This window comes from Tripterygium wilfordii, chromosome 4, assembly GCF_013401445.1.
Source record: "Tripterygium wilfordii isolate XIE 37 chromosome 4, ASM1340144v1, whole genome shotgun sequence".
Taxonomy (NCBI): Eukaryota; Viridiplantae; Streptophyta; class Magnoliopsida; order Celastrales; family Celastraceae; genus Tripterygium; species Tripterygium wilfordii.
In genome coordinates, this window is record NC_052235.1 from 14,212,524 (window position 1) to 14,233,680 (window position 21,157).

The window sequence follows — 21,157 nt, forward strand, 5'->3', positions numbered from 1 at the left end:
CACCGCCAGCGGTTGCTGGAAAGGGCAGAAACAAAGATGTAGACGTAGAGAATGTAAATGAGCAGCATGAAAGCCATGGCGAAGAGCCGAAAATACAAGACAAACTTGGCCGCTGGATGATTCCTCAAACCTCTCAAAGCCCCCAACCAAGTGTACCAGATAACCATGGTCAGCATTAGGGAAGGACCAAACATGAATGCATTTGGTTTTCCTAGCATAGCTCTTATCAACACAAAAGCTTCCAAGGCTAAAACAAATATGGTTGAGGCAACGCAGGCTTTAAGGTTCTGAATTTGGTATTTTGTAGATTGGATCTCCAATAGGTGTTCATTGAGCCCCCCTTCTTCTTCATCCTTGAAGACCACCATTTCTCTATCAACCGATCGATATTGTTTGAAGAACAAAATGGTGATATATATATATATATATATATAGTAGAATTAATAAGCTAGCTATTTGAGTTTGATTGAAAATAAACTCCTAATCTCTTAATTGTGGGACTTATCTTTTAATTTAATTTCTAAAACTTGATTGAGGGTGAGTGACGAATGTTTATGATTAATATGTCATTGTACCATGACACTGTTAATGATTAACAATAATTATCATTTAATTATCAACCTAAAATTGATATACTACATATGCATATTTAAATTATCAATTCTCATTTTAAAATTTTTTTTTTGTTACACTAGTGTGATGAATGCGAAGCACTATTTTTAGCAAAATTTACAGTGGAATAGTACTATTGGCATTGGTTCAAAAATGGTTATTTATTTATGCAACATTTGTAGGCTTTCTTTAATTCAATAGTACAAACACCTTCCTTCATGAATATATATAAACAAACCCCAAATTTGAATAAATTAGTGACTTTGAAAATGGGTTTAAGAGATGACAACTATTGTGTTCAATTTGCGGATTTGGGGCGCTGTAATTTTCTAGAGTCTACAATTCATATCTAATTGAGGAGAAAAATGCAGGAAAATTTTAAAAATGAAAAAACAAAAAAATATGGTGTGATGTAGCACACCTCCCAAACCATCGGATTCAAATTGTAAGCTCTACAATTGTAAACAAATTGCGGATACCCTAGATTCATTGCCCACAATAGTGGAATTTCAAATCTAGAAGGATATGGAATGAACTCTTAGCCATTGTATTAGGGGAGAGCCTACTGTCTTTGTAGGTTGTGGATTCGATTCGTATCTCAATCCATACATATATTTTTCACATGCTTTGTAATACTTTGTGAACTATTGCATGTATAGGCTTGTAGGTTTATTCAACGCACACTCGAAATATAGTGATCGTAAGCTCTCACGTAAAAGAAAAATACAGGAAGGATTTTTGCCTCGCGTACATTGTGTGATGTTGGAAAACTGAACTTTTTAAAATACGGAAGATGGAAAAAAGAAGAAGAAGAAGAAAAACCCTTAATCTAATAATTAATTAAACAACACTTTAAATGCCATTCTTTATTATTCATAATCCGTCTTTGACCATCTTTACTTTAATATAGCTAAATAAAAACCCTAATGGATCACAAGCTAAGGCCCAAAGACAAACGGATGACATAAAATAGCCCACAAACAAGTGGATTGAGCCCAAAATGATTTCAATTTGATAAAATTAAATGTTTCCCTAAAGACATCCCAATTCATAACCTGCAAAATCATGAGAGAGATAAATGTCATATATATATATATATATGTGTGATAATTATAAAGGAACTTATAAATATCAAGAGAGCTAGATCACTTACACTGACGGTAGTCAATCTGAATCATTGGAGCAGCAGGATTAGCAATTTGAGTGAAAGCTTGTTTAGAGAGGACAAGAGTTGGACATTTTGGACCAACACAATGATCCACCACCTTAACCGCTACACTTTGATTCGTACATGGATTTCCAAACTTAGATCCTGTACATGTTACTTTGATCATTGTATCACAATTAGTGTAATTTTGCCAAAGTGCATCATTCACTCTCGCCACCAGATCTCCCTTAGGCTCCGTACCAAAACATGCCGATGCTGTTAAACACACACATCATTGAATTCCAACAAATTAGGTTCACAAAAATTAAAGAATCATCTAATTCACATCATCTATATATATATATATGATTGATATGTAGAATATAGATACTAATTGCTCCTACTCATGGGAATTTCTTAATTTTAAAACATGGGAATGCACAATGATTATCGTTTGAGGGCTCGTTTGATTCGCGGATTTGGAGATGGGAATGGAAAGAAGATTTCAGGAAGTTATTTTTCCTGAATTCTCATTCATTGCCAATTTTTGGATCACATACTTATACTACTTTTGTGATATTATTGATTTCCTTGACCATGATTGGTTGGTAAAAATTATAATTATTTTACATTGTATGATAGATTTTTAAAAAATGACATATTTAAACTACATAATAATTGTGAGATATTATCGAAATGATGTGTTTTGAGTCTTTTGACATTATAGGTATTTAACTAAAAATAAGTGAGTATTCCAAGGACTTTTTTGGGAGAAAATGAGAATTTCTCTTTTAGGAGAAATCTAATTTTTCTTGAAATTCTAAATTCCAAAGATTTCACCAACCAAACATAAGAATTCTTTCCGAAAGGAAAAAAAAAATCTTATTCTTGGAAAGCTATATTTTACGAACCAAACGACACCTAAATGCATACAGTGTAAAATATGGTAGATATATATTATGATAGAGAATGCTTAAAGAAATGTATCATGCTTTCGATTTGAAATAAGATTGATTTGAAAGTACTTACGAACGTATTTGGTATACATGGTAGCGGTCCCGGGTAGTGCTGATGCTACAGTGATTAGGGTTGCAACAATGGTCACAAGAATCACAATGATTTTCTCCATCTCTTATTATCTTACCAAGTGCGATTGAGAACTCAATATATATATATATATATATAGCTAGTATCTGGACACCAAACCACTTACCAACCAAGATAAGTTTTTTAATTCCATACCATTTCTACCTTGATACATATGCACAACTACACTTATAGCATGTAATTAACTACTCTAATCAATATCTATCTATATCTATACAATATAACAAAGTGCAAAGCTTAGATAAATTTTGGAGCATTTGATCTCATGCATCCACGTCATCATTTTCAAGTTATTATTAATTGATATGTGATTTACTCGACAAATTAAGCTGAAATGACAAGCTTGAACATCACGAAATCACCAAAACCATCACTAATGCTCTGTTTGTTTTGATGAAAATCAACTTCGCATGGAAAAGGAAAAACTTATCATGAAAAAACAACTAATTTCTAGTGTTTGAATAAAAAAGTTGCTAATATTTTCTAATGTTTGTTTGGTGGAAAAAGTAAATTTAAAAGAAACAAACAAATCGCTACAACATCATGGATACAGAGTTACATACCCTAAAGGTACGTATTAGAACTTCAGAATCAATAAGCAAAAATATTATATCAGACATATTAATTATAAACACGTAAGATTGTAGTCATGTGCAGTGATGGATAGAGTTGAGAAGGAGGATTGAAAAATGACATACCCTCTTTAAAATGGGATGTCATTTTCCTTAGGTTAGAGTGATTTATTCATGATGATTTTTAGTTGTTTTTCCTTCATCTTATCAATTTTCATCAAACAAACACTGAAAAATGTAAGTATCATTTTCCAGGATTCTATTTTCCGTGAAACAAAAGGAGCATAAATCTCAAGAAGAGGGTTACTTCAGTATTGCACGGAATCCGCCAGGTTTTCTAGCCATATTTATCTCGGCTGCAGTCTCTCAACACTTATTTTCTGGACATATCTCTATATGTATGAATTATGATCATCTGTAATCACCACAATAGATATGTAAACCTAAAGCCCCCAGCCCTAGGGTTGAAGCAACGTTGTTTTAATTCTTAATGTGGTTGGCTATTCAAATTAACTACCTTTGCTGCTCACTCCTCAAGGTACTGATTCCTGGCATTATCTGTTTCAACCCTTATTTATAGTGGTACTTTTTTTCCCCCTTGACACAAGGGTGATTAAAGTAACAAGAGTAATTTTGAAATACAACAACAAAATTGTTAATTAATGAAGAAAAGTGACACTAGTTTTGGGACATCCCAAAATAGAAAGAGGACCAACAAAATGGGACGGAGGGAGTACACAATCTAATTAAGTTTCTATGCATGTATTAGTATGGATGGCTACAAGTGTTTAATCCCTTATATACATTTACCTTTAAATAGATGGTTATTTATTGCATACATTTGTTTTAAAACACATACATCGAGTACCCTGATCATCAGAATTATACACACCATTCTTATCACTCTAACTAATGATTAAGGTGTTATAAAAAGCTAACTTTTTCGTCAATCCTTTGCGTAAAGCTTGCATGGATGTTCAGATCCAAGAACATGTCGAAACCAATAGCGGCCATTCAATCTTTTTATTGTTTTTCAATTAAATAATTTCTTAATAAGTTAATTAATAGGTTGCCTTTTGACTTTAAAAAAAAAGTGGACCACCACTTACGATTTAAAAATTCTGCATGTGCCTTAATTAGGATTAAATATAACTCAATTTATATTCAATCCAAATAACTTAAAATACTTGACAGACAGCTCTTTGCAGTTTTGAAAAATTCTATTTTTATTTCTCTTCCATGTAAAAAGAGTTGTGGGGTGTGCTAGTTGACCTCCAGAGAGCTTAGGATTTAGGATTTCGCAAAGCTATGCTGGAAGTGGATTCATAGATTGTGGTGAACCTGTTAAATAAGAAAGACGTCCCGATAAATGCCCAATCACAGGTTGTGGGCCACTTGGCATTTGCTTATGTGGGTTCGAAGCAGAGCTGTTCCTTTCCTACTCTGCCTTCTGCAATGTTAATATGTGATCCTAAACCAACTTAGATTAGATTAGATTAGATTTAATGTGTTTCATTGGTCATTGAAATTCATAAACCAATTAGGATTTTGACCACCCACGACAACTTCCATTATAAATACCAATCACACAGATGCGTAATTCTTACTCTTATACAATCCTCTTCAATTGCTTCCTCATCATCAAATCCTTGCATACACAACACGATTGTCTTATTTCATGGCTGCTAACAAGACCAAATCTCTTCTCCTTGTCTTCTTCTTGCTTTCAACACTAGTATTCACTACGAAAGCAAGCCAAGAAGACTCCAATGATTCCACACATGAAGGCAGTAATGAAGTAGATGTCGCTGGAATCGTGAGTGCGCTCGCGGACAATGGTTACAAGGCCATGTCATCTACTCTAAACAACTCTCTAACTAGTCTCATATCCAACCATAACTCCACTACCCTTACCATATTTTGCCCAACGGACACTGCCTTCGCTAAGTTGAGGAATCTTCTCCCTTTGCCGACATTACTTGCATACCACATTACACCCTATTATCTTCCAAGGGATGATCTAGAGTTAAGAACGAACACTCTTCGTATGTATTCGGGGATCGATACACTCCTTCGTGGAAATTCTCTTGTGGTGACTTCTAAAACACCTCATCTTAATTCGGATGCCGACTTCGAGGCTGAACTCAACCTTGTCAAGATAATTGATTGGAGCATCTACAATGATGGAAACATCGTTGTTCATTGAATACAACAATTTTTGGACTGATTTTCAGAGATGCATTTGAAAAATAATACCATATGAAAAAGATAACAATAATAATTCTTTGTAAACAAACACCAAAAACACAGTTTTCGAATTATAAAAAACTAAAAAAAAAAAAGAAAAAAAAGAGACTAGCTTCCATGGGAGGAGGTGGAGAAGCACGAAAGAGAAGGTAGATAAAAGGAGGACGAAAGATGAAAAAAAGGAAAAACAAGAGACATGTTTGTCATGCTTAAACACCATTAGATAAAATGAATGGGTGTGATTTGAGAAAAACTAGGGTATGCGAAGAGGTGTTTTGTCACATCAACTGTTCGGTTTATTGATTTAAAACGTTTAAACATTCGTTGACGAAATTGGAACATAGCCAATCTTTTAGTGACGCCAAATTATATCATTCCGCATGCTATTATAGTCGAACAACTCAAACCAATTTCCCTAGGTTCACATCCCCATGGACATGACATGCATATATGTAGCAAGAAAGTCCCCCAGACGATGATTGAGTGTGGTATGGTCAATAAAAAAAGATACTTCAAATGATTTTTACTTAATGGAATAAATATTAAATACTTGTAAATCTTATGGGTTAAAAAAAATTAGAATGGATATATTAGAATAAAAATTTGATTTGAATGACCTATTGTCAATTTTTTTTTTAAAAGGAGGCCGAGGCACTACACCTAAACGGTGCGCATAGAGACCGGAAACCTATTAACGACCAACAGAGAGGCTTCTGGGAAACTTTTATAAAAAGAGAAAATTAATCGTTTTTGTTTAAAACCTTCTGCCAAGCAAAACTTCATTCCACACCGACTTGAATCGCCAGACCTGTTGGGAAAAAAATGGTGCTAATCGAGCAAGAAGGGAATGAAGAAATCGTTGTTAACGTTAGAAATCCTCCGAAAGCGCCACAACCATCATCGTCAACGGCAACGAAAACTACTGATTCAAGGGACGATTCGGCAGCGGCAGCATCGGCAACTATTAATGGGGACGCCTCTGATGGCTTTGAAACGGCCAGTGAAGGAGATGCAGAAGAAGCTAAAGGCACTCCTGAAGACCAACAACCGGGGCAGCAAGAAGAGCAATCAAAGGATGATTCCTCCGAAATTCTTGCAAACGAAGACGAATTGAAGCAGGTTATCTTGAATGCCCTTCATATTCGGTCTTAGTACGCTGATAATTTGTGTTCCAATTGTTTACTTTTGGTAAATTTAAGAACTTCAGATTCTCGCCGGATGAAATATACAGCTCTTGGCTTATATGTCTTTGTTATGCTGATAACTTTATCATCTGATAATAAGTGTTTCAATTGGTTTGCAAGATGATTTCTTATGTTTCTAGGCGTCACTGGTTCTATCTTTTTGAACTAGTCTTAGCTGCTACTTTTTTGCTGTTGAAGAAGTACCATTTGGTGTTTTGAGATAGTGTTAAGCCAACCTAGGGAGTTGGCGGAGAAATGGGGCTTGAATTGCATATGGTCTTTAATTTGTGTCGTACTTATGAGGAATATAGTATTAGAAGGCCATTGTTGTAAAATATGAGTAACTCAATATGACTGAATTTCATGAAGAGAGGAGGGGACCTTATGTTGTATAGGTGTGAATATGAGTGCAGCGAATGGGGAAATTATTCCCCTTAAATTAGTTTTGGTGGTGGGTGCGGAAAAAGATGCCTGGCATTTTGGCGGGTTTTCAGATACTTGAAAGTCACCTCTTTGCTTAATATATTAGGTGAAAGGTCCTGTTAGACCAAATTATTACCTTAGAAATAAATGAGATAGTTACAGGCTAGGGATGCTGATGAAAAGCAGCGGTGATACTTGTTTTCTTTGAGGTAATTGTTGGTCTATGAATTGAAGGTGCACCAACTATGTCAATAGATGTCTTCTCGCGCACCAACTATGTCAGTCCTTTTTCTGCAGCTGAAGAGATGCAGCAATATCATTATGAAAATATCTGATGGCTGGTGCCTAGAAGGGTCCTTTTGGGCCCTCTGTCTTTTGGCATCAAAGAATTACTGAACTCCTATGTTTCCTTTTCCAAACAGAAAGCATTGGCACAGGCAAATGATGCAAAATTAGAAGGCAATAAGCTGTTTGGAGACAGTCAATATGAGGGAGCATTATCACAATATGAGTTTGCTTTGCAAGTTGCACCGGAGATGCCCTCATCCGTGGAATTGCGTTCAATATGCCATTCAAATCGTGCAATTTGTTTCATGAAACTAGTATGTGTTGATCCATTCGTTGTAAATCTCTTGTTGTGCATTTTTTAACTGTTTAATCTCTTTTTTGGATGTATATTATAAAAAATTGAATTTTTTTTTTGTTGATGAATAGCAAATGATGATTATCATGCCATCTCCTTGGTCTCATGTAGATTGGGAGGCCATCGAGCTTTGGGCTATTCAATGAGGGGTAGTCCTATCCCAATGAGCCTTATTTTCCCGATCTGAATGCGAGTCGGTCCTTCTTTTCGCACTATTACGGATACAAAAATAATGGGAAAACTTCGCACATTCAAACATGGGACTTCCATATTAAATTACCAAGTTCAAATTATTGATGTGTGTCCCTTTGAGGATATTAAGGGATGTTTTTCTGTTATTTACTTATTTGTAGGGTTTTATGTTTATCATGTTAAACTTATGTAGTTGTTATCATTTTTCTTCATTTGCTAGAATTTCTTCCTACCTATAGATGTCCGTGAGGATTGTATTTGCAAAACCTGTAAATTTTCTGGGTTCCTGTATTGTTCTTGCATAGAATAGCTGGAGGGTGGTGTTCCATCATCGTGTTTCAAATTATTGGAAAACCACAAATTGAAACCTTAATGTTCCACAATGGTATAATTCACCATCCCGGTCTTTTAGTGCTGCTAGGTTATTGATCATTTTGTTTCCGAACTTGAGCCATTTGCTTTGTTTTCATTTAACTATTTAAGGGATTCTGATGTTGTAGTTTACTTACATTTCAAGTTATGACTGACAAATGCAGTCATATAATAACCGAGGATTTTCATTTCATTAGTCATGGCTAACAAATGCACCGGAACACACATGAACACTCCAATTTGAAACATATTCCACTTTCTTTGACCCATTTGGTTCTCATCTGTTGCTTCTATATGTACCTTTGTGACAAGTTGGACCAATTAGCTAATTTCAATTGATTCATATTTTAATTTATTCATGGCTAAATACATCTCAGGGAAAATATGAAGATGCTATAAAGGAATGCGCTAAAGCGCTGGAACTCAACCCTACCTATATGAAGGCTTTGATTAGAAGAGGAGAGGCTCATGAAAAGCTTGAACACTTTGAAGAAGCGATTTCTGGTAATTTAGATATGGCTACTTCAGTACTTCAAGATCTTATCCTTGTTCTAGAGAATCTAGACACTTTCAATAATGCTGCCACTGCTGCTACTACTATCGTTTTCTGAATTCTGAGTTCTGACCCTCTCTTCTTCACATGCAGATATGAAGAAGATTTTGGAATTGGATCCTTTAAATGAGCAAGCTCGGAGAGCCATTCATAGGTTGGAGCCTCTTGCCGCGGAGAAGCGAGAGAAGATGAAGGAAGAGATGATTGGTAAGCTCTGTGGATAGTTTTCCTGTGCACTTTATTTCTTTCTTCGTATGAAAAAATATAAAGAAAGAGATGATCTTGGAATTTCTTTGGTAGCAGAATTTGTTGTCCCTGTTTTCCATGTTCTAGTTAATTATTTTCTTTCTTTTTCCAATTATCTTCTCCTCGTGCATCTGTGTCCGTACTTCTACTATTATACCATCATGTTGAGAAGTTCAAAATAGTGAAAAATCGTTCTTTCTGTGCAGGAAAGCTGAAGGACTTGGGCAACTCAGTGTTGGGACGCTTTGGGATGAGCATCGATAATTTCAAAGCTGTTAAAGATCCAAACACTGGCTCCTATTCAGTTCAATTCCAACGTTAAGTTGGTCATTTGTGGTCCTTTCTTCAATTAAAGAAACAATACAAGGACTATAGCTATGGAGACGGAGATGCGTGAATAGGATATTGTTTTCGCAGCAGTCATGATCACTTGTAAAATGCTGCAGAATGGATTTACTCTTCAAACTTGATAAGAAGGTCATCTCCTATTTTGAGGATTACATGTTGCTGTTGTGAAATGACTTGTATATTGATTACTGAATATTTATTGCTTGTTTAAAGGTTTTTTTTAATTGCTCTTTCACCTTTCCACTCTTCTCTGGTCTGTATATCTTTCAGCTTAGTTAACTGTTGAATGTGGGGCTGTTACCCAAAGAAACACAGTTGGAATTGCTATTTGCCATTGCAAGTATAACCAATGATTATAACAGCTATGCTATCCATCTGAGCACGGTTCATGAATATAGAACTTGGTGATCTTGACATGGCGAGTTCAATATGAATGACCAGGCCAGGCGTAAGGTCTATCGCATAGAAGTTAACCTGCTTTATAGCGGGAACTTGTAAGCGCAAGCTGATGCAATTTGGGTACCTGTCTCAACATTGGATGAACCCAGATGCAGTTTTCGCTACCTGTTTCAACATTGGATTGTGGATCATCATCGACAGTGGTTGAACTTCGAAAAGTTCAGTCCACCCACTGGTAATCTATACTAAGTTATGCCAAGCACATGACATTTGTGCATGTAGCCTAGCATTATCTGGATGAGCAACTCAGACCTTTGGTCTAAGGTTAGAAGAGAAATAAGAGCTTAAAGAGGAAAATGCAGCGGTAGTAACTTGTGTCGATGAAGAATTGTAGCGATCGATAGAAGATATATCAATTCATAATGACTGTATATTCTAGCCCTGTTGCACATCCGATGGGATTATTTATACAAAAATACAACTTAGAGTTTATGGGATAAGGTATATATGTTACAATGACCTGTTTTAAGCAGATGACAAGCTACATTTTATTCAACTATCAAAAAGATCTGGCACCAATATACTTGCTGTAGAAGCTGTTAGATCCTTGTATATCAGGCTTCAAGGACATCCGCATTGATGCCATCCTGCGAAAGTTTCTTCTCTGCTACAATGGAATCGTGCTGCTCTAAGTACTCTTTGCTGTTCATCTCTGTTAACCTGCATCGATTATCGATTATACAATTTGTTACATCAGACTTTTTTTTTTCATAGCGAGCCAACCACTGAACCAGGTTAAGAACACATTAGACACGGTGTGTTTCAACTTCAGGGATGATATCATATAAAAAATAAAAAACTTCAGAGCATAATATGCAACTCTGAATACAGCATGGACGGCAGAAGCTACCCTTAATTTTACGTACATCTTAACTAAAAGTGAGATATAAGATTGTTCCATATCAAACCCATCGTCGTGAGTTCAAACCGACACTCTCCTCAGAATAGGGTCAAAATAGTATATTTATCCTACTCAAACCCTATAGTGGTAAGAGCCTCGTGCAGTTTTTCGCCCCATCTCATTTATATATTGTTGTTTGACAGGAATGAGCTGATCTTAGACAGCAGATTGGATGGCATACAGTGAAAGGAAGGAAATGTTACAAATAAAAGAAAAGAGTTGTATTGTTATAACCTCTGTGTGAATTGATTGATATCCTGAACCACAAACAATTGCAACTCCTTCTTTTTAGAAGGTAGGAGGAATTCAGATTCTAACACTCAACAATTCCATACCTGCTAATGGTCCGGTCTTTCGCAAATCCCAGTTCGTTGTCCACACAAAGGTCGGAATCATCACTTTTCCTTGATCTGGAAGAGGTTCTGGGTGCGATGTGCTGGGCATCAGATATTGTTACCACCTGTCTGAAAAGTTCTTGAGGACTCCCTTCAGCTGTGCACAGTAGTCTGGCTTTGTTCTCATACATCACCTGTGACCATAAAGGTTGAGCAAAATAAAACATTAACTACATTAAAGTTTTCCACAAGAAAGGCAGAAGAATGGACGCCTCCACAATTGCATTTAGATAGTTCGTCAAGAAGCTCCACAAAATGTTTGCAAGGGAACGATGTTTTTGGCAATCAAAACATTCAACAACGAATCTTCTTCATTCAGTATGATTTGGTAAGCATAGCAAAAGACCGGTTAAAGAGAATATTTTTTCTAACACAGGGAAAACAATTCTGTGATATTCAATCTAGACATTGACTACTACACTATCCACGTCAAGATATATCAATAGCAGGATATGGTTCGTTTTGTTTTCCCCTTTTGATTTGGTCCTTTTCCAAAAAATTAAGAACCTAAATTCTTGACAATCTCATAACAAAAAATATGGTCAAATTAATATGACATTTAGGGGAATGGTAATAGTACTGTCGTGTCGTCTGAAAGTCACAGGCAGCACTAAACAAATATGAAGTTTTGAGGGGAAATTTCCACAGAAATGTAAGAAAAACGCATGAAAGGTCAGTTTTGGGAAATTAACATATTGCACAATTCATAACTGAAGTCCACAGATCTGCTGAAACACTGTTAAAAGCCATGCTGTAACCCAAGGAAGATCACAACATAGGTGGAACTTTCATTTGATTCCTTAGCTATGCAACAAATATTCAATTATTATAACTTTATCTTAGAACAGTCATCCAAATTAAGAGAAATGGGACTTACATCAACCAATGTGACAAACCTATATGCTGATGTCCTGTTGTGCAGTCCAAAAATGGGGACACCTTCCAATGCTAGAGTATGAAACTTCTCTGCCCAAAATAAAGAAAACAGATCATCGATGCCGACTAAATAAACTAATCAAGTGTTTGATATGGAATAACAAAAACATTAGACATTTGACAGTTGACAGTTGAATAAATCACAAAAAAATTCACCATCTGCTCAACTTATAACTAGGACGCTTTGCTTGAAATGCTTTCAGGAATTTTTTCAAAAAAATTCATATCAATAGTTTTTATTCAAAAAAATCTACAAAGGGGAAAGATGATTCGGCAATTCGCAAGTCAGTAACCACATAGCTGATCCTAAAGACTCTCAGATCTAGTGTTAGTCATGGATCACGACGTTATTCCACGTCCCAGTATTTTTGGGTAAAGCCAACAGGCAATCTAAATCCTATATGAACAGCAAGGTTATCAAGATCCACCACTTGGATATTACTCACTGAATAATCCAAAGTAGTCAGCAGCTCCAAGAGGTCTGTCACAAAGCTCCTCAAAAGGAAAATATGCACATCCATTAGCACCCAAAGGAACCTGATAAAAACCAGAGAACAGTGAAACAGTGTAAGAGAAAATGACCATGTTATTCATATAGCACCAACTAGCACACACCTGCAATGTCCTTCCCATCACTACTTCCACTTCTTGCGGGCTAGCTGTTTCTGCCTCAATCAGGAGTTGAAACTTCTGCTTAAGGAGGCTTGACTTATCTTTTCCAAAAAAATAAAAACCTTCCTCAGCCTACACTCCAATAGTAAAAGCAGATATTTTAAATTAATAATACAATGTGAATGGATTACAAGCTAAAATGCAAATACAAAGTTCTCACAAATCTATATACAAAGAATTGATGCCCTACCGAAGTCATTTTCCGATAGTCTACCGATGAACCAATTTCATGCGATATACATCTTTCCTACAACAAGGCAATCTCAAATTATTAAGATTATACTATATAACAAAAACAGAGAAATTTGGTGATGTTCTGTAGGTTTGACAATATCCTAATACAACAAGATAAAATTCATTTATATACCTTCAAAGTGGCAATGAAGGGTAAAAAAAGATCCCTCTGCAATCCACCTTCATAGAGATTATCTGGAGCACGATTTGAAGTGACCACAAGAATCTACACTTGCCTCCATTATAAGATGTGTAAGTTCCAAGTCAGTTTCCATCTTAAATCCACAAAGCCATATTGCATTGGAGAAAGAAAACAAAGAGTAGGTCCGAAGTACATACAACACCATTGCTGAATAAATGTTTAAAAAGACGGTTTAGTATCAATGCATCAGCAACATCAGTCACCTATGAACCATGACGAGAATAAAATCATGATGGGAAAAAAAAAGAGAGAAGCATTTAGCCATCTCATAACGAAAATTATAACTCCATAGGAGCATACCATAAATTCATCTAGACATAATAAAACGGATTCATCGTATATCTCCCCTGCAACAACTTCAAGTGGATCTTCCACACCCTTGTGCTTCTGCAACATTTTAACATCTGGCATAAACTCACTATGGTATCATCATATGAGAAGTGATTTTTTTAAAAATGCTTAGCATAATAGTCTTCCATTGTAAAAATAAATAAACAATGACTTAGATTCTTACTCGCAAACAGCTATGGACATTCAACATGAAGTCATGAAAATGGATCCGCCTTCTCCTCCAATTACAGGGCCTGTGAAATAACAAACAGATATCAGAGACTAAAGAATAGATAATAGAGTGACAACAATGAAAGGTGGGAAAAAATAATTGCAGTTCACATGAAATCCATCATCCATGTAATATGTCCATATTGACAATACATTCTACTTTTCTTTGGACTATTTCTCTCGTATCCTGAATTCAAACATTGCATATAATGTACTGAAATATTGAACATAAAAAAATGAATACAAACATTCAGCATACAATTGATCATAGAATAAGTCCATCAACATAGTTTTTCCTGTTCCAACTCCGCCATAAAGATACAGCCCTTTGACAGGTGAGTATGAGGACTGGGGCAAGAAACGAGACCATAACCATCTGCTCCTGATAGGAAGAAAAAAAATTGATGAGAAACTCACCACGTGGCATATGAACAAAAAACAATAACTGGGCCACAGGAATTCAATGTCGCACCAGAACGTAATATACTAATGTTAGAGTGAAAATTTACACAGCAGTAGCAACAAAAGTAAACAGCTACCTTGCAGCTTTCTTGGAAGCTGTGTAGCGATCTAACTGGCAACTATCAGCAGACTCAACAAGTTCATCATAAAGTCTCTGAAGTTCTCTTAGTGTTCCTACCTGCAGACACCAAAGTCAGACTGACCTTCAAGAATAACAGGACTGCAATTGTTTTGGTAGCGTCAAATAAGCATTACACCGCCATTGAATAAGTATCATTAAAATGAGAAATTCATTAAAGGAAATTAAGTTTCGAAAATCATAGTAGGAAAAGGCTTAAACACGGCTGTTTGTAAATCCAAAAGTATATCTAAAATTTGACATTGATGCTTCATTTATGCGGCACATTGGTTCCTATGAAAGTTCCTCAAGAAATCAATCTAGCATGTATAACATTAATCTCACACTTCCTAGTGACACAGGCAAAGGATTTAAATTCATCCAAGAACTGCAAGTCTGCAATAACTCAACTTTTGAGCCATGACAGAATTTTTTTTTGAAAAATATATGATAAAGGAAATATAATACCTGAAAGTCATCACCATCGACCAACTCACCTACGGAAATTCTCCGTTCATATTCCACAAGAGGCCCTCCCCTATTCAAATCTGCGATCAAACCAATAAACACGAAGAAAGAAAGATTATCAGTAGGGTTTTTGCTCTTTAATTACAGCAGCAGGACAATATAGATCTTGAAATACCTCCATCAGTAACTGGAGCATTATCAGTTGACAGAGACCTAGAGGTAATACATGAGGGTTGTACCCCTACTGATCTATGGATTTCAGCATTGTTGGTGAGCCTATAAGCAGAATTGGCACTTCTCAAATGTTCTTGCAATTTCGCAGAACTACTTGTGTAATTATGTTTTTGATTCCGCAAAGCCAGTCGAATATAGGGAACAGATCCTAAAACTCTTCTCATCTTCCAAACCCAATAAAGATTGCAACAATTTTACCAGTGCAAAGAATTTTACCAGTGCAAAGTACTAAATGAACGAAGTTCTTCCTTAGTCAATCAACGCCCCACAAATCTATATGACCTGAAATTAAATTTATAACAAAGATTAAAACTTCATCTGCCAAAAAAGGCTTCATCATATAATCCAACCGCAAAGGCTTTCCATAAAAATGTAAGAATACACACAAAAATGCAATGTTAATTAAACAAAAGATTATGTACAATCAAATACAATAAATACACAGAAAAGATAAGAACGCACTTTATTGAAGAAAGTCTCCGAATTGCAACTCCCAAATTTCTGGGTCGCTCCAGAAATCCAGATTACCAGATCGTTATACTGATACAGAGGATGATGCCAGGAAGGTTGTTCTATTCTCCCTGCTCTCAAAAGACTCGAGGAAATAAAGAAACAAGAGAGATTTGTATTTATATATGCTTTTAAGGAAATGAATTTGGTGAATTGTTGGTAAATGCCTAAATGGGAGTAGCAAAGAAAGATTCCGAGTCTCCGGGTGTCTCCCCGGAAAGAGAGACAGATGACGTTAGCTTTGTGCAGTCTGACTCACAAAAGCAATCAAGGTTTGTTCAAATACTGAATCGGGACAATAAATCACTAAATCGGACAATAAATTAATTCAAATTATGGTTGACCCAAATAAATCTGGTGTGTTTGAATCGGAACATGGTTTTAAATCGGATAACAAAAATTTGCTTACACCTAAATTTTGGACATACAATTTTTATTCAAATTTGATTTAATTCGGATAGGATAAATTCAATCATTCGAACCAAATAGAGTTTTGTCATCCCTATATACATATGGTATGGGATACACTCCCACTGGATTCCGTACCACATGCCCATCGTCACATATGCAATAAAAGTATGGTTGTATGCTCGTATGGGACGGGTGCGCCTCAGGTGATGTCCACTCCCACTTGTCTGAAATGATTTTTGGCAATTTAACAAGATAAGTTAGAGTACCCGCATCATAAACTCTCAATGGATTGTCAAATTCTCTATTTTACATACTCAAACAATATTTTTTTGACAATTTAAAACATTTCTATAACAATTGCAATAATATTTCTATTATAAATTTCTATAACATTAAAATATTACTTGTTTATATTAAGAATTTTAAAATTACATGCCCATATTTTTTTTGGAGAGAGGAGAGAGTCCGCACTTTTTAAAGATTAGAGAGAAGAAATGAAAGGGTATATTCTAATATTATATTATATTTTATGTTTACAGATTCTGAAGTGGATCTCCAAAAATATAGAATTAATCTTGCAAATTTTTACTTTAGTTACTTCCACCGATTTACCGATATGAATGCAAGTGCTCATTTTCATTATTTTAAATACTTGACCTCAAATGTGAAGAGTTGAACTTGAATTCTTCTATTTTAACGATTCATTCTTTATGTTTTGTGTTAATTTTAATTACCTGAAATTCAAAACACATAACGTTAGTGAGTTATTTGGTCCATATCATTGAAATTCAAGTATGAATAATCTAATTAAGCTCATTTTCATTCTATTAGAACTCCATTAAGGTTAAATTTGGACATTCTTGGTCAACCACAACAAATTAAGAAAATGAATAAATTCTCAGTAGCTAGCAGCCAGTTATTGGCACAACATAGCTGGATTCGAGTGTCCTCAACGCACAATTATTGAAGTTTGGATGGCTCCTCGAATAAATCTTTACTAAGCATCTTCGTTTTACATCATACATTCTCGGTCTTAAATTGACAAATTTTATCTCTAAACCAACGAGAGATGACTTGGTTGACAATCGACTGGGTTAGACATATATGTGCACAGGATTCAATTTCAAAAAGAAACATATTTCTCATTAGTATTTAAAAAAAAAGTCTGTCTCTAAACCCAAATGGAGGAATAATATCCCGTATTATAACCACCCTCGAACATTAAAAGTCTGGTACCTAAGTTCAAGGACAGCAGCCAAAATCTGTTACAAATGGATTTGGGACTTTACAATTCCTCAATAATTCTGGGTCTAAAATTTTACATCTAACAGTTAAACTAGGTACACATGAAAGAACCAAAAAGAGACCGAGAACTGATCATCCTAAAGAAGTGTGAAGAGATTATTTTCATTAACTTTACTGAACTAGTTACAGACCTATATATTGCAGAGATCAAAGACTACTTGAGGAAGATGACAGAGTAAAGCTGCTGTACAGAGTTAACGTCTACTGACACAAATAGATCCGTTTGAGACAAACGGATACATTTTAACTTAATGGGCCTAAAGACATAAGAAACATAACTTATCAAGTTGGGCCTTGTTTGGGCTTAGTAGCTATAGCCTTAATATCCTCCCGCAAGATTGGTGGCCCTTCAGTAACACCAATCTTGGTACGAAGATCTTGAAAACGACGATGTAATAGCGATTTAGTAAGTAGATCTGCTAATTGAGTTTCAGTGGGAATTTTTCGAACACGAAGATGACCAGAGTTCACCAGAGATCGAACAAAGAATATCAACACCAAGATGCTTCATCCGAGAGTGTAACACAGGATTGAGGCTGAGATTGGTGGCCCCTTGATTATCACAATGAATGGTTGGAGATGATGAGACATGCCAGTGAAGTTCACGAAGAAGGTGCTTGAGCCAAATAACTTCCGAGGCAGTGGCCGCCAGGGCACGATACTCTGCTTCGGTAGACGAACGGGCAATGGCACGCTGTTTTTGGGAGCGCCAGGAGATTGGAGTCTTGCCGAGAAACACAATGTAGGCAGACGTTGAGGATCTATCATCCGGGTTTCCAGCCCAATCAGAGTCTGAATAGGCTTGCAGATGAGAAACTGAGGGGTTTGGTAAGCCATGATGCAATTCAGAATAAGCTTGTAGGTGTGATGCTGGAGAGTGAGCAATAGTGATGCCATAATTGATAGTGCCTTTGAGATATCGGAGGAGCCGTTTGAGTAAAGACCAATGTGTGTCCGTGGGTTTGTTCATGAACTGAGCAAGCCTATTTACCGAAAAACTGATGTCTGGTCGGGTCAGACTAAGGTATTGAAGACTCCCAATAAGTTGGCGGTATGTAGTAGGAGCAGATAAGGGGGTGCCGTCGTTGACACTTGTTGTAAAGTGAGATGGAAGCGGAGTGTGTACTGGTTTGGCGCCGTCCATATCAACGCGTTCCAGAATGTCACGAACATATTTACGCTGAGAAAGGAACAACCCTGCACTATTAGGAGTAACTTCAACACCTAAAAAATATGAAAGATCACCAAGTTCTTTAAGAGAAAACTGAGCGGCAAGAGCTTTGGTGATCCTGTGAAGCAAAGAAACATCAGAACTGGTAAGAATTAAGTCGTCAACATAAACTAATATATACATCACATGGGAAGATGTTTTGAAGATAAACAGAGAAGGGTCAGTAACAGAATTGGAGAAACCCAAAGAGATCAGACTTTTACTCAACGCATTATACCATTCACGGGGAGCTTGTTTTAGTCCATAAATAGATTTACGTAATTTGCATAAATAATTTGGGTGAGAGGAGTCCTCAAAGCCCTGAGGTTGGCGCATATAAACCGTTTCTTGTAACACACCATTGAGAAAGGCATTATTCACATCAAGATGGTGAAGTGGCCATTTTTGAGAAACTGCTATTGCAAGAACAGTACGAATCGTTGCTGGCTTGATGACGGGGCTAAAAGTGTTGTGATAATCAATACCAGGTTTTTGAGCGAAACCTTGGGCCACCAGTCGGGCTTTGTACCGAGCGACGGACCCATCCGGGTTTTGTTTGATTCGAAATATCCAGCGTGACCCAATGGGTCTGATATTAGGATCTGGGGGAACAAGATCCCATGTGTGATGATGAACTAGAGCTGAGAATTCTTGAGCCATGGCAGTACGCCACAACGGATTGGCTAGAGCAACTTTTACGGATCGAGGTTCCACCGAGGAAGAAAGAGGATGTAGAGTAGCATGGTGTAGTTGCTTGGGTTTGAAAATATTATTACGGGACCGAGTAATCATAGGATGAGGACGATCAACTGGGGAATTTTCAGAAGTAATAATAGGACTAGGATTAGTATGAGAAGTGACGGTAGTAGATGGAGGAGCTGATGAAGAGGGAGCTGATGAAGAGGGAGCAAATGAGAGGGGAGCAGTAGGAACAAGCTGATCATTAGATGCCGGTGTTGGAGGTGGTTGAAGAACAATCAGAGAAGCAGGAGGTGGAGGAGGTTCACTGGGTAAAATTGGAGAAGGCACTGGGGGATATGGGATAAACTCTAATTCATTAAAATGTACATGTCGAGAAAGATAGATTTTGTTGGTAAGAGGATCAAGGCACTTGTAGGAACTCTGAGTAGTACAATAGCCAACAAAGATGCAAGCCTTGGAGCGAGGTTGTAATTTGTTAGTGGTATACGGTCGTAGCCAAGGGTAACAGGTACATCCGAATACACGAAGTTTCAAGTAGTTCGGTGATTGATTAAATAGTTTCTGAAAGGGAGAGATAGGACTAGAGGAGGTTAATGGAAGACGATTGACCAAGTAAGTTGTTGTTTGAAAAGCAAATGACCAGAGCGTGGAAGGAAGATTTGCCGTGTGTAGAAGAGTACGTGCAGTCTCAGTTAGGTGTCTGTGTTTACGTTCTGCAAGTGCAACATGCTGGGGTGTGTGGGGAGGAGATTGAAGCCAAGTGATACCTTCTTGATTCAGATAGGATTGGAGTTTGACGAATTCACCACCATTGTCCGTATACAAAGTGCGAATGGGCAGTTGGAAATGTTTTTCAACTAGCTTCTTGAATTGAATAAAGACATTGTAGACATCAGATTTGTGTTGCAAAGGAAAGAGCCAAGTGTACCTAGTGAAGTGATCTACAAAGATCACGTAATAGCGATAACCATCAATAGATGTTGTGGGTGCAGGGCCCCAAACATCACTAAACAAAACTTGAAGTGGGGAGGAACTGGATAAAGTGGAGCGAGCAAATGGTAATTTGTGACTTTTATTTAAATTGCAGGAAATACATTGACGAAGTGGAACTGAACTTGAGGAATTACAAGGGAGATTTGTGGTATTCATAACAACAGAGAACATATGATTGGAAGGGTGACCAAGGCGGTTATGCCAGCCTGTGCTAGTAGTGATGGTTCCTGGTTGATGCGTGGAAGCAGCAAAACAAGAAGGTGAAGTTGAGTCAAGATGATAAACACCATCAGTGCATCGGCCCAGCGCTAGTGTTCGTCCCGTAGCTTGATCCTTAATGACACAGTGAAAAGGGAAAAATTCAACAAACACATGATTTTGCTTGGTAAGCTCATGCACAGAAAGCAAATTTTTATGAATAAGAGGAACACAAAGAGCATTATTAATAGTGATAGAGCGTGGTGGTGTGTGAAGTTTAAGTGTACCAGTGTGTGTGATTGGCAAACCTGTGCCGTCACCAATGTAGACTTGATCAGATCCATCATATTCGGAGTTGTTGGAGAGCTGATGAAGATTGGGTGTCATAGTGTGACTAGCCCCTGAGTCAAGAAGCCACTGTGGTCCTGGTGGATGAGGGATGTTGGTGGCCAGGGAAGAGGTGGCATAGTGCGCAGTAGGTGGTGCATGATCATTTGAATTTGCAGCAAAAAATTTGAGCTTGCGACACTTATTAGCAGT

General features: G+C 36.8%; 3 protein-coding genes across 3 annotated transcripts; 1 reads left to right on the top strand and 2 right to left on the bottom strand.

Moving 5' to 3' along the window:
* Window positions 1-520: 520 nt before the first annotated feature.
* On the bottom strand, window positions 521-2,888 carry LOC119997004 (putative EG45-like domain containing protein 1). The gene is made up of 3 exons (XM_038843778.1): window positions 2,789-2,888; window positions 1,766-2,035; window positions 521-582 (listed from the first exon to the last, which is right to left on the bottom strand). The coding sequence occupies exons 1-3, from the start codon at window positions 2,886-2,888 to the stop codon at window positions 521-523; spliced, it is 432 nt and encodes a 143-aa protein (XP_038699706.1).
* A 3,539-nt stretch (window positions 2,889-6,427) lies between these two features.
* LOC119997526 (tetratricopeptide repeat protein 1-like) lies at window positions 6,428-9,887 on the top strand. The gene is made up of 5 exons (XM_038844614.1): window positions 6,428-6,804; window positions 7,715-7,894; window positions 8,877-9,003; window positions 9,146-9,259; window positions 9,505-9,887. The coding sequence occupies exons 1-5, from the start codon at window positions 6,508-6,510 to the stop codon at window positions 9,618-9,620; spliced, it is 834 nt and encodes a 277-aa protein (XP_038700542.1). The 5' UTR covers window positions 6,428-6,507; the 3' UTR covers window positions 9,621-9,887.
* Window positions 9,888-10,433: 546 nt separating this feature from the next.
* Window positions 10,434-16,113, bottom strand: LOC119997525 (AFG1-like ATPase). The gene is made up of 15 exons (XM_038844613.1): window positions 15,751-16,113; window positions 15,230-15,570; window positions 15,055-15,134; window positions 14,546-14,646; window positions 14,266-14,388; window positions 13,960-14,029; window positions 13,746-13,832; window positions 13,583-13,648; window positions 13,377-13,469; window positions 13,200-13,256; window positions 12,953-13,081; window positions 12,784-12,874; window positions 12,279-12,367; window positions 11,342-11,535; window positions 10,434-10,765 (listed from the first exon to the last, which is right to left on the bottom strand). Exons 2-15 carry the CDS (start codon window positions 15,450-15,452, stop codon window positions 10,660-10,662), a joined length of 1,509 nt encoding a protein of 502 aa, XP_038700541.1. The 5' UTR covers window positions 15,453-15,570; window positions 15,751-16,113; the 3' UTR covers window positions 10,434-10,659.
* Between the last annotated feature and the right edge of the window lie 5,044 nt (window positions 16,114-21,157).